Source organism: Choloepus didactylus, chromosome 1 (assembly GCF_015220235.1).
Source record: "Choloepus didactylus isolate mChoDid1 chromosome 1, mChoDid1.pri, whole genome shotgun sequence".
Classification (NCBI taxonomy): Eukaryota; Metazoa; Chordata; class Mammalia; order Pilosa; family Megalonychidae; genus Choloepus; species Choloepus didactylus.
In genome coordinates this window covers 196,807,369-196,820,959 of record NC_051307.1, presented here as the reverse complement: position 1 = coordinate 196,820,959, position 13,591 = coordinate 196,807,369, and the positions used below count along the sequence as shown (strand labels likewise).

Genomic DNA, 13,591 nt, shown 5'->3' with positions numbered 1-13,591 from the left:
AGCTGTTCCAGATTCTGTGTCTTCTCCAACTTTTTCATCTGTTCCTTTGACTGGGCCATTTCTTCTTGAGTTTTAGTATGCCTTGTGATTTTTTTGCTGGTATCTGGTCATCTGATTATCTTAATGGGTCTATTTTTAAGGTCAGTTTCTGTTTCTAGGATTTAGTTGTTGCCTGGGTTTGTATTATGGCACTGCTTTGGCAGTTGGGTCGTCAGTATTTCTCAGTCAAAACAGGGCTGGGTACCCATGCAGGGGGTGTAGACAAGCTCTGATGGGCCTGGGATAGGGTCTAGAGAGGCTCTGAAAAGCCCTGTAATTTTCCCATGCACTTTCCAGCCTGCCCAGCAGATGGCATTGTTCAGTGACTTAATCGTCCTCAGAAGCTGTTTACCTCCTGGAGCCCCACAGCATCTGACCAGGTGGGGCTGAAACTGTGGGGTTCCTGTGCTCTCACTTCACTGGCCAAAATCCTGCTCAGTGTGAGGCTGTGTCCCCCACTTGTGGCAGAAGACTCTCACAGTCTGTAGCCTCCCCCAGGCAAGGATCAGGCCCCCACTGCTGCTTCCCTCACAGGTGGGGGGTGGGCACCAGGAACCACCACTGGAATTACAGTCTCTGTCCACATTTTCCCAGAGTCTTCATCCCTCACTGACCTTGGCCTTGAAATATCCTCCTTTGTTATGTGGGTCCCCAAATAGTTGATTTAGCAGTTTCTGCCTGGATAAGTGCTGCTTTTTGGAAAGAATCTGCTGTGCCCTCCCTAATCCTCCATTTTGGAAACTCCTCTTTGTCACCCTTTTATATTCGGCCTTCCCTAGTGGCTTAAGTTCTGCCATGGGTCCCTGTTGGCTTGAGTCTCTGTGTCTGCAAATAGGTGGTGATCTGTCTCACTGCTGTGAGAGAATTTATAGTCTGTGTTGCCAGTGGGAGGTGGGAGGGATCCTGGCTGATTCCTCTGGATAATTCCTGAGCAGCGTGGGACCAAGGGGGAGGGGAGAGGACTGGCCAGTCTGGGATGGAAGTTTCCTGCATGAAATTTTTTTGTTTTTGATTCAACATTTGTGGGATCCTTCTCTAGTCTTTGCCTTCCTCTAGAGTTCTGAACAAATGATAATTGTCCTTTTTTTTCCTGAATATTTGGGGAGAGGTTTTTAGTAGCTGTCTTATATCATCATATCAATCTATCATTTTTAAAGGTTTTATTTTTTTATTTAAAAAATTTTTTTAAATTCAGCACTCACCCAGTTACTGAAACCCTTTAACTGTTTTCTGTAGTGTTTCCATTTGCCAAAGCTGCTGGAATGCAATATACCAGAAACAGGCTGGCTTTTACAATGGGGATCTATCAACTTACAATTAACAGTTCTTGGGCTGTGAAACTGTCTAACGCAAGGCATCAAGGCATCAGTAGGATGATACCTAGACTTGGAGATAGGCTGTTGGCATCCAGGACACCTCTGTCACATGGGAGGGCACATGGCCAGTATCTGTTGGTCCTTCTCTTTCAGGTTTTGTTGCTTTCAGCTTCTAGCTTCAGTGGCTTCTTCTCTGTTTTTTTTGTGGGTCCTTTCTTAACTTCTCTGGGGCTTTTCTTTGTGAGCTTCTCTGTAAATTTTATCTCTTTGTCCTTTACCATCTTTTAAAGGCTCCAGTAAGGGGATTAAGACCCACCTTGAATGCAGTGGGTCACATATCAATTGAAATAACCTAATCAAAAGGTCCCACCCACAATAGATCTGCACCTAAAGGAACACGGCCTTTTCTGGAGTACCTAACAGCTCCAAACCACCACATGGAATTTTAAGGAAGATGGCTATACCAGCTTTTGCTGGTTGTTCAACGATTCGCGGGGGAGAGGGGGAGGGACTGGCACCCTGGAGCATCTTACTTTGCCATCTTGGCCGACCTCAAAACTGCCTCTCGACAGGCTACTCTTGAATGACCAATGAACTTTTAGTTTCATCAGACGAGTCAACTGTGTGTATCCCCAAACTAGTTTAGGACAATTATACTTAATGTAAGTATTTAGTTATATAAAACATTAAATAATGAAATATAGCTGAAAAAAGTTCTATTTTCTTTGACTATTAAATTCAAAGGCTCAATTTATTGTTGTCAACTACTACAGTTGTGGTTTACAAAGTAGTGAAAGATTTAGAAAACAAATCATAAAAATCAAGATAAGTTTGGCAAGCATCTAAGTTCCTATTCAATTTTAGAGAACGTGACAGTGCAAAAGATATGAGTGATATTCAAAAAAAGAGATGTGGAATTCTAATCAGAGAACCCAATCTGAAAGAAAAGATCTAGCGCCCTGGGCACTTTTTGAAAACCATTTAGGATTTTTTTATTGCTTAAAAAAAAGCTGTTCTGATCAGGCTTAGAAATGAAAAGCCTTACATATGTGACCAAGTTGCTATGTAGTTCTCTAAGACATCTTTATACACATATCTGGGCAGGACCTAGGAATTTCTATTCCTTCTAAGAAAAAACCTATGGTCTCTTTCCTGGGTTCTCCTAAGCCATGTGTCATGACCTTTATAATCAGGAGAACACATCAGTCCTTCCGGGTACCCCTTGGAGGACTATCAAGTCCTGAGAAGCAGCTTTCATTAAAGCTCTCTTCAGGGTTGTCTTGTTATAAATTGCATGGAAGTGTTGTCAAATCAATTTGTTGATTGACATTGTATGGATAAAATGTTCTTTAAAATAATGATTTAAAAAATGATACAAAGTTCTTAGAGATATGTCGATGTCCTCACTGTCCATGATATGTCCTTCTACTGATCTGCCTGATATAAGACTCAGTATAGTGTTATTGGTTATAATTTCAGTTATTCTTTAAAAATGTTACATGCCACAAAAACAAGCAAATTTCTTGTGTTACATTGTTTCATTCTAATGCTTCCCTAAAAAGCTTATAAGCAGCTACAGATCAGAGCTTCATCTTCAGCAGAAAAGACAGTTTAAATGAGGAGCAAGGCAAATATACATAAATCATGTTCTACCCGTCAAATACATAACCCAAGTAAAACTGTAAAGGTGGGGTAGGGTCAAATACCTCAACCGATAAAGTCCTTTAAATATCTTCAAATGGATCTTACTCAATCCATGAAAGCCACAACTTTAAGCTTACCCAGTTACAATTTACCTTTTTTCATTGTGCATAAAAATCAAACTCAAGTATTAGGAGTCCTCACTCAAGGACATGGGTGTCAACAGAGACGCATCGCACAATAAAGCCTTCAATTGGTGCAGTAGCTAGAGCATGCCCAGCTTATCTAAAGGCAGCAGCTGCCACTGCCAAATTAGTTGAGACATGGGCTAATTTAGTCCAAGGACACACTTTGCAGTTAAAAGCACCACACCTGTTCACCAGCTCCTAATCTCAAAAAACAAAAAGAAAACCAACACATGTCAGCTGGCAGACTGACTTGTTATAAAATCCTGTTGCTTTTGCCTTCAAATACCCAAATTCCACCACTGTGATACTCAAACCCTGGCAAGTCTGCTGCCCCTGCCTCAGTCACACTGCAGCATATGATTCTGAGGTTGTGATTTTTCAGTTATCCTCCCCACTAGGAGCCTTACAAAAAAATTCCCTTAATTAACTCAGACTTGATCTTATTTGTAGATGGGTCTTATCTTAAAACAAATAAATAATATCAGGCAGGCTTTGCAGAAACCACTACACTGAAAATAACTGAAGGCTGTTCTAGTTTGCTAATACTGCTAGAATGCAAAACACCAGAAATGATTGGCTTCTATAAAAGGGTTTATTTGGTTACAAAGTTACAGTCTTAAGGCCATAAAGTGTCCAAGGTAAGTTATTAACAATCTGGTACCTTCACTGGAGGATGGCCAATGGTGTCCGGAAAACCTCTGTTAGCTGGGAAGGCACGTGGCTGGTGTCTGCTCCAAAGTTCTGGTTCCAAAATGGCTTTCTCCCAGGACGTTCCTTTCTAGGCTGCAGTTCCTCAAAAATGTCACTCTTAGTTGCTCTTGGCGTGTTTGTCCTCTCTTAGCTTCTCTGGAGCAAGAGTCTGATTTCAATGGCTGACTTCAAACTGTCTCTCATCTGCAGCTACTCTCTCAGCTTCTGTGCATTCTTCAAAGTGTCCCTCTTGGCTATAGCAAGCTTGCTCCTTCTGTCTGAGCTTATATAGTGCTCTAGTAAACTAATCAAGGCCCATGCTGAATGGGTGGGGCCACACCTCCATGGAAATTATCCAATCAGAGTTATCACCCACAGTTGGGTGGGGCAATTTCCATGGAAACAACCTAAGCCAAACGTTCCAACTTAATCCCCAGTAATATGTCTGCCCCCACAAGATTGCATCAAAGAACATGGCTTTTTCTGGCGGATATAATATATACAAACTGGTACAACAGCCAACCAACTCCTGAACTCATTTCAGCCCAGCAAGCTGAGTTAAAAGTTTTAAATAAAACTTGTCATTTAGCTAAAGACAAAAACCTGTTCATATTCATCCTGATAGTAGGTGTGCATTTGGAGTAGTTCATGATTTTTGAATGTTATGGAAACAATGGGGATTCCTAACCTTGTCAGGAACCCCAATGAAAAAAGGGTAAACAAGTACCTGAAAAAAAAAAAATAGCTGCAGTTAAAATAGAGGCTCACACTTGCAAAACTGAGCCAAAATATAAAGAAAAGGCATTGGCTCACTGAATCATTCTACAAATTCAGCAGCTCAACAAATTATACAGACAAAAAAAAAAAAAATTTGTGCCTTGAATAAGGTCCCTCATGAGACCTCTCCAAAGGATATATGTAACAGTCAAATAATGCTTCTAAATTCGAAAAAAACAAGTATTGTCACCAAGTTTGTAAGTGGACAAACCTGGGAGTGGACTGTGGGGAGGCCCAGATGACTGCTTGGTTGCCCCAGAGTCCCTAAAAGACCTATAACAAGAACACTTCGTAAAATCACCTATCATGGGATACAAAAAAGTAGAAGAGGTCATGGTAAAGTATTGGTGGGAAGATTGTTCCAAAATGGTCAGAAAAATTTACAATCCCAATGTCTGGTCTCCCGAACTCACAATCTAGGAAACACTGTCAAGATCTTAGGTGGTGCATTTCTGCCACCTGCCGGCCCATATGAACATTCCCGGATGGATTTCATTCAACTGCCCCTTGTATGGGTTACCAATATGTACTCTTTAAAACATGCCGGTGTTCTGGATAGACTGAAATTTTGCCTTGAAGGAAGACAGATACTACCACAGTGGCAAAGAAACTGTTAGAAAATGTGTTCCCACGCTGGATATCCCTCATGAAATATCTAGTAATCAAGGGACCCATTTCACAAGCAACTCAGTAAAGTCCTCCAGATACTCTGGCACTACCACTACCCTTACCATCCCCAATCATATGGAAAGGCAGAACGAACAAATGGTATATTAAAACTAAAGTTAGCAAAGTTGACAGAATCTGTAAGATTGTCCTGGCCTAAAGTTCCTCCTTTAGCTTTAATGCTGTACCATCTACTCCTGTTGGGAAACATAAGCTCGCTCCTTATGAAAGAGTGACTGGGAGACCAACATCCTTGACAATAGAGCCTCATATGTCACCTGCCTGATAAGCTCTCATACGACTAGACATTGGAAAGCCCTCATGCATCAGGTACAAAAAAGCCTTCCAGGGTCCACACTTGATGACACTTTCTCATAAGCCTTAGGGCCTGGAAACTGGGTCTTCTGGAAACAACACCAACGAAAGACAGCCCTTCAGCCCTCCTAAAAAAATCCTACCAAGTACTCCTCACCACTCACACTGCAGCCAAACTTCAAGAAACTGAGAAACCATGAAGTAGAAAGTTTCCCAAGATCACAGATCAAGCACGCTTCTTATCCCCATGATACTCTACTTCCCTTTTCACCTATTCCCTACCTATGCTTGGAAAGGTAATGCAATTATTAAGTTTTCACAAGTAAAAGCTACAGCATAAAATCTGACTGAATGTTAGCTCTGTTGTAACAAACCTAAGTGCATTCATGACCTTCGGTCCTCCTGATTACTAATTTTTTCCTCATTCTTAATGCTTCAGTGTCTTTTACTTGAACGGCACCAATAATTGCATATTGAGTACAAATACTAGACTCAAGGTCCCCTTTACCCTGTTTTGACCTACCTCGGACTCGTACCCTTACTCTTAAATACAACTGGTCTCAAAAATCATACAAATATCTTAACAGAATTAGGAGACCTAACTGTAATAGTCCAAATGCCTCCATGAACTACAAATTTTCTTTACAACTACTGTCAATTATAGCCCCAAATCCCAATTGTGCAAAAACTTAAAAGGCAAATACACCTTGGTCAATTCTTTGTACTTCCAATGCCCCAGACCCATGGTTACTAAGGATACATAGTATTCCCAGCAATAAATCTCACCACATTGGCTGGAATTATTTGCACCCCACAGGCTATTTTTATTTGCAGAGGCTCTGGGTAAACAAATACCACATTCGACTGGTGTGGTAGTTTCGAGGCTGTATGCACCACAGAAAAGATCATGTTCTTTTAATCCATTCCTGTAGGTACAGGCCTGTTGTAGGTAGGAACCTTTGATTAGGTTATTTTGGTTGAGGTCTGCCCCAGGTTGGGTCTTAATCCTCTTATGGAGTCCTTTATAAGAGGATAAAACACATACAGAAGAAATTAAGAGAATCTAAGAGAGCCAGAGAAACTCACAGAAAAAGCTCCAGAGAAGCTGAGACAAGGACACATCCACAGAAACTGAGAGAGGGAGCCACTGAAGCCAGAAGCCGGAAGCAGTGAAACTTGGGAAAGACCAGCAGATGTTGTTTTGTGTCTGGCCATGTGATAAGAGGATTCTCGATTGCCAGAAGTCTTTCTTCAGGAAGAAGGTATTGTCCTGTTGATGCCTTCATGTGGACATTTTCATGGCTTTCAAATTACAACTTGTAAGCTAATAAATCCCCATTGTTAAAAGCTAACCCATTTCTGGAATATTGCATTTCATCAGCTTTAGCAAAGCAAAACACTCGGGCACTATAATGCCTTAACAGTTGGCAAATGACTGGACAATGTGCACTTGGTCTCCTCAATGCTGCTTTATCCCTTTATAATAAATTAAAAACTAAGCATTGAACTACTACTTTAAATTTACATAATTGAGTAAGATGAGATTTGTCTGCAGGGCATGCATAATTCAGGATTTGCTTCCTTTGACAGGTCTCTCCTCCCTTGGCTAAAAATTAATGTTAATAAAGCTATAAATAAAAATTTTGTCTACAACCCTAAATAAACTTGCTGATGAAACTGCTAAAGCCATACCCACCCAACTAAAGTATCTCTTGACTCCCTTCCCAAGTAGTGTTGGATGACAAAATAGCCTTGTACTATTTATTGGCTGAACAGGGGTGAGTCTGTGCTGTGGCAAATAGTACTTGTTGTACCTGGATAAACACTTCTGGTACTGTAAAAACTCAACTTCACAAAATTATAGAACAAATTACTCTACTGGCTACAAAGGTCCCTGTCTCCAACTTCTTTGATCTGTTCAGCAACAATTGGTTTGGAAGTTGGGGACCTTGGGCAAAGAGTTTCCTTCAGTCTCTTGGTATTATCATCCTTGTAATCCTCATAATGGTCTCCCTGGAGGGCTATATTCTCTCAAGAGTCCTAAATGCTTTTTTTTGCAGTTACTAACTCATCAGATGGTCATGAAAGGACTTCAGCAACAGAAACAATAACAAAAAGACAAAGGCTAGATACCCTTGATGAATCCAACATCATCACCTGCGACTTACACAACGAAACCAAATATAAATAAAACAGTGGTGGCAGAGAATGGCGCTAAATTAAAATTTTGGTCACTCTTGAAGAGCTGAGATGATGACCAAACTTGGAAGAAATTGTTAAAATTCAGGAGTCTATTAGACTGGGGGTGACTGACCTTGGCCAGTCCCTGACCAAACAAACCCAAGTAGCATGATTAAAACTTGAAAGAGGGTGCCTTTCTATAAATGCCTGCTGTACTAAAAAGTAAAATCTTAAAGCCAGACAATCAAAAATGGCCTTTCCCCTGGAAAACTATCCAGTTAGAACATTTCCTTTCCTGCTTCCTTGTTTGCTCTATGTAAGCTTCTCTTTTCCATTCCCTCGGTGGAGCTCCTTACCACTTTCAGTTTGGTGCTGCCTGTTTTGCACATCATTTATTGCTCAAATAAACTCTGATGAAATCTTAAATTGCCTCAGTTTGTCTTTTACAACACAAATGCCCAACAATCAAACAAGAAATAGGATATTAATCCCTTGCAGAATAAGGTAGTGAATAAATAAATATGGAATATTAGTAGATTTCCTAAGTTTAATACAATTTTAATGTTCTATATCACTTCCGAATAAATAATTTTTTAAAAGGTAGATTGAATGATATGACTTTTCAGAGGGTTAACTGTACTTACTCTTCCTTTCTTTTCATGTTCACTCTTGCCTGCTGGGCTTTGGTGAGAATAAACCATTGGAGGCTGGCTGGGTCACAGAGTGTGGGGATGTTAAAATGCCCGAGTTCATGTAGACTTGGAGCATATCTATCACTGTAATGAAACAGAAAATGAAGGAAAAAACATTGATCTTCCCACTCCAAAGAAAATATTTTAAGAGACTGGTTTTAACTGAAAAAGAACTAATTAAGAAAATCCCCCTTAAAAGTACAGTAAAATTGACTTAAATCTTTGCTGTCTCCAAAAAGACACACTTTATTAGGACCGTTCCTCCTAGCCCTGTGACTTTCCTCATCTGTAAAATGGGTTAGTAACCCACCTCAGGGTGAGGCTGTAAGAGCTAAAGAGTGTTAACATTTATTACTAAATGTCACCAAGTACATAGTACTAAATATATTAATATTTGGGCACCCAGTACAGTGCTTGGCAAGCAGTATAGGCACAAAAAATACTGGCTGCTGATTTAACAATAGTTTAAGCCTATGAAGTTTTCCATAGCATCGATTTTGCCCACAATGGGAGCATATGTTCACAGAATGTTCTAGAGATGCAATCCTTCAGTGATCTAATGTTGGCTTTCATAACATGGAAGAGTATCACTAAGAGAAATAGTGACATCATTTTCTTAATTGCAAGAATTGCACATTGAAATTCAAAAAAATTTAATACACTTACAAACACAAGCCACCTAAATGAAAGAATGAAAGCAATCCTTCTGTTTTAGATATTTACCTGTTAACGATCATTTGTAAACCACGCAGACTTTGAGGGTGAAAAGGTACTCTACTTTTCAATAGTCTATTATAGAACACATCAAGAAGAGAGTAATATTCTTCAAGTGTCAATACTGGCTGTAATTCTTCTATATAAACAACTTGTATGCCACCTAGAAGATAGCTTATTTGGTCTTCTAAAAGCATCAATCTCCTCTGTAGGTCCAAATAACTTGGCAATCTTTCAAAAAGCTGTAGTAGTAAAAAATAAGATGAAAGAAACATTTAGTTTTTATGTTACTATGATAACCCAATTTTAGGATTCTAATAAATAGTACTGAGAAATTTTAACATGAACATCACTTTCCTAGAAGGAAAGTTCAAGTAAGAGATAAGAAAAAGACTGAATTATTAATGTAATGCTGGAAAATTTTATATTTAAAATAAAACACTATAAATCTTAAAAATAAAAGAGCTTGCAGAAAAAAACCCTGTTCAAAGTAAAAATAAGTTCTTAGTATGAATATTTACAGAATATTTAAAAATCTTAAAATAGTTTAGAATGATTAAATGGTATATTAGAGCAGAGTTTTAGAAATAAAACATATGTATTCCAACTTCAAGTCTATTCCCTCAGAATTCTTTAATTCAACTAAATTCAATTAAATGCTATAAACATTATTGAGCATGTAGCATGTGCTTAAGCATTTAACTAAGCACTTGAAGTGTAGAGATTTTAAATATTATCCCTGTTTGCCAGGGGCTGTCAGTCTGAGTGAAGGAAACAAAACAATAAACAGAATTCATTGTAATAAGTACCACATCAGGGTGGGAATGGGTACAAAGAGATTCAAGAAAAGGTCTCTAAGAAAGTCTCATCTGACCAATCTTAAAAGATAAATAGGATTTTACAAGGGTAGATGAATGTGGGGGCATTTTGTGCAAACATGGAAGCATGGAAAGGAACAGTGTGTTCAAAAACAACAAGGAGTTCGGTGTGGTTGGAATGTGACATGTTTGTGGGTGAGTGGAAAGAGAAGGTAGGAGCCAGATCAGGGAATTTCCTTGTGTGCTACATTAAGGTCTTAGAGTTTATATTAAAAGCTGGCAATCTTTACAAACTTAAGGAGCTGAAAGGCATCAAAAACTCTGCTACAACAAAAGCCATAGCAATATAAAAAGTCTATGAATTATTTATAATTTATTTCTAATATTGTGAAAAATAATTTTACTCCCTACTTTTTCAATTTTTCTCCCAATGGGTTATTCATAATATATAAACATATATATATATATATATATTTAATTTCTAAAATATAAAAACTATATTTTAAAACTTTTAATTTTGAGATAATTGTAGATTCGTATACCTTCTATATACTCTTTATGCAGTGTCCCCCATGATGTCATTGTACAAAACTATAACATCACAACCAGGAAACTGATATTGATACAATCCACTAACTATTCAGATTTCACTAGTTTCACTTTCTCGTGTGTATCTGCATTTAGTTCTATGCAGTTTTATCACACGTGTAGATTTGCATATCACCAGAGTAAGATACTGAACACATCCTTCACAAGAATCCTTCATGCTGCCTGTTTACTGCAACAGCCATCTCTGCCTGCCTCCAACTCTTCACAAACACTAATCTGTTCTTTTTATTATTTCAGGAATGTTATATAAATAGACTCATACTTTTATAATCTTTTCAGATTGACCTTTTTCACTCACCACAATGCCCTTGAGAATCATCCAAGTTGTGACATATATTTAAGTTCCTGAAGTCTGTTCCTTCTTATTGCTGCATAGTACTCCATGACATGCATGTTCCAGTTTAACCATTCTCACGTTAGAGGACATTAGGGTTTTCCCCCTCAGTTTTTGGCTATTATGAACATTTGAGTACAGGTTGTAGTGTGAACGTACATTTACAATTCTCTGGTATAAATGTCCAAGAATGCAATTGCTGAGTCATATGGTAAGTGCATGTTTAGTTTTGAAAGAAATTGCCATACTGTCTTACAGAGTGCCTGTACCATTTTCCATTCTCTCCAACAATATATAAATTATCCAGTATTTCTACATCATCACCAGCATTTGATGTTGTCATTATTTTTCATTTTAGCCATTCTGATAGGTATGTAGGGATGTCTCATTGTGGTTTTTATTTGAATTTCTCTGATGGTTAATGATGTTGAACATCTTTTAATGTGCATATTTGCCATCTGGATATATTCTTTGGTGAAATGTCTGTCAATGTCTTTTTCTATCTTCTGATTGGATTATTTGATTTTTACTGCTGAATTTGAGTTCTTCATATATTCTAGATACTAATCATTTGTCAGATGTGTGGTTTGCAAATATTTTCACCCAGTCTGTAGCTTATCTTTTCAACCTCTTCATGTGGGCTTTCACAGAGCAAAAATTTCTAATTTTGATGAGATCCAATTTATTGATTTTTCCTTTTATGAATTATGCTTTTGGTGTCAAGTCTAAGAACTCTTTGTCCTGCTCTAGATCTGGAAAATTTTCTCCTCTGCTTTCTTCCTAAAGGTTTTATAGTTTTACATTTTGCATTTAAGTCTGTGATCCATTTAAGGAAATTTTTGCATAAAGAAAGAAATGAGATTGAAAATCATTTATTGTCTATGTCTTTACATTATTTTAACAGTTTCTTTTGGGGGGGTAAAATTTTTTAATTTTGATGAGATCCATTTTATCAATTTTTCCTTTTATAGTTTGGGCTTTTGATCTCAGTGTAAGAATTCTAAACAAAGAGTTCTGTTTGGACCCAGATCCTGAAGATATTATGCTTTTTCTTCTAAGTTTCACAGTGGTACATTTTACATTGATATACATTTTAGTGTGTTTCATTTTCGGTTGATTTTTGAATAAGACGTGAGATTAAGGTAGAAGTTCAAGTTTTGGTCTATGGTTGTCCAATTTATTGAAAAGGCCATCCTTCCTACATCTAATTGCTTTTGTACCTTTGTAAAAATCAGTTGGGTACATTTGTTTCGGTTCACTTCTCAGTTCTCTAGTCTGTCCCAATGATTTATGTTTATGTTCCTCCACCAATACCACACGTCTTGATTACTGTAACCATATAGTAAGCCTTGGCATTGGGGAAAGTGTGATTCTTCTCACTTTGTCTTTTTCAAAATTGTTTTAGGTATTCTAGGTCCTATGCCTTTCCATACAAAATTTAGAATAAGCTGGTTCATGTCTACAAAACATCTTTCTGGGATTTTGATATGAATTACATTAAACTACATATCAATTTTGGGAGAACTGAAATCTTTACTGTGTTGTGTCCTCCAATCCTTGAAAGAAAGAAAATTCCTTTCTTCAGTATTTTGTAATTTTTGGCATACAGGTTTTGCACATGTGTTGTTACGTTTATACCTAAATATTTCATTTTCTTTAGAGCAATGAAATGGTATTATGTTTTTATATTCAGTTTCCAAATGTATGGTTAGTATATAGAAATACAATTGATTTTTTGTGTGTTGATATTGTCTCCTGCAACTTCATAGTACTCAATTATTAGTTTTAGGAAGTTTTGTTGTAGATTCCTTGGGATTTTCTACTTAGCTAGTCGAGTTGTTCGAACACAGGGCAGTTTTATTTCTTCTTTTTCAATCTGCATGCCTTTTATTTCTTTTTCTTGCCTTACTGTGCTGCTAGGATGTCTAGTACCATGTTGCAAAAAAGTGGTGACAGAGGAACAGTGCCTTGTTCCTACTATTAAGAGGAAATAATTCAATCTTTTATCGTTAAGTATGATGTTAGCTGAAGATTTTTTTGGACATGCTCTTTATCAAGTTGAAGAAGTTTCCCACCATTCTTGGTTAGGGCCCTTTTCCAGCCTATACTCCTCAGATGGGGTATGTGGGTGGTATTTCTGGATATGCAAAGATCAGAAAATATAACTTTCTTATATTGTGGTGGATGAATGCTATCCTGGCTGGATCATGGAATCTTTCAGAAGTCTATGGATGCTGTTTCACTCTCTTCTACCTTCCCTTTCAGTGTTGTAGATAAGGAGTTTGGGATCAGTTTGATTCTTTTTCCTTTGAGATTTTTTTTTTTTGGGTGGGAGCTTGTAAGACTTTGAAACACTTCTTAGTTGCACCTTAAGTTTCCAGGATTTATCCTCCAAGTCTCTTTAGCACTTCTCTTATGATTTTTATCTCACTGTATTTTTGCTCTATGTTTTGATATATCTTTTCTACCTAAAAACCTAGTCACTGATTTGAATCTCAATACCCTTCCTTCCCATAATGTACTTTTAAAATTTGGTTAGTTCAAATATCATGCTCTTTAGTTTCAGTTTAAGTTTTGCATTGGATGTGGATTTTTTATTATTTTTTTTGTT

The 13,591-nt window shown here is 37.7% G+C and overlaps 1 protein-coding gene across 8 annotated transcripts in view; it reads right to left on the bottom strand.

The window, feature by feature from the left end:
• TCAIM (T cell activation inhibitor, mitochondrial) overlaps positions 1-13,591 on the bottom strand; it is a 103,393-nt gene that overhangs the window by 47,368 nt on the left and 42,434 nt on the right. For 6 of the 8 annotated variants that reach the window (XM_037848633.1, XM_037848632.1, XM_037848616.1 and 3 more), the window contains 2 exons: positions 9,229-9,461; positions 8,458-8,589 (listed from right to left, as the gene is read on the bottom strand). In XM_037848633.1, coding sequence (XP_037704561.1) covers positions 8,458-8,589; positions 9,229-9,461 — 365 coding nt within the window. Of the gene's footprint in view, positions 1-4,314; positions 4,602-8,457; positions 8,590-9,228; positions 9,462-13,591 lie in introns of those variants that run through there. The other 2 variants (XM_037848629.1, XM_037848635.1) reach the window with 2 other exon arrangements.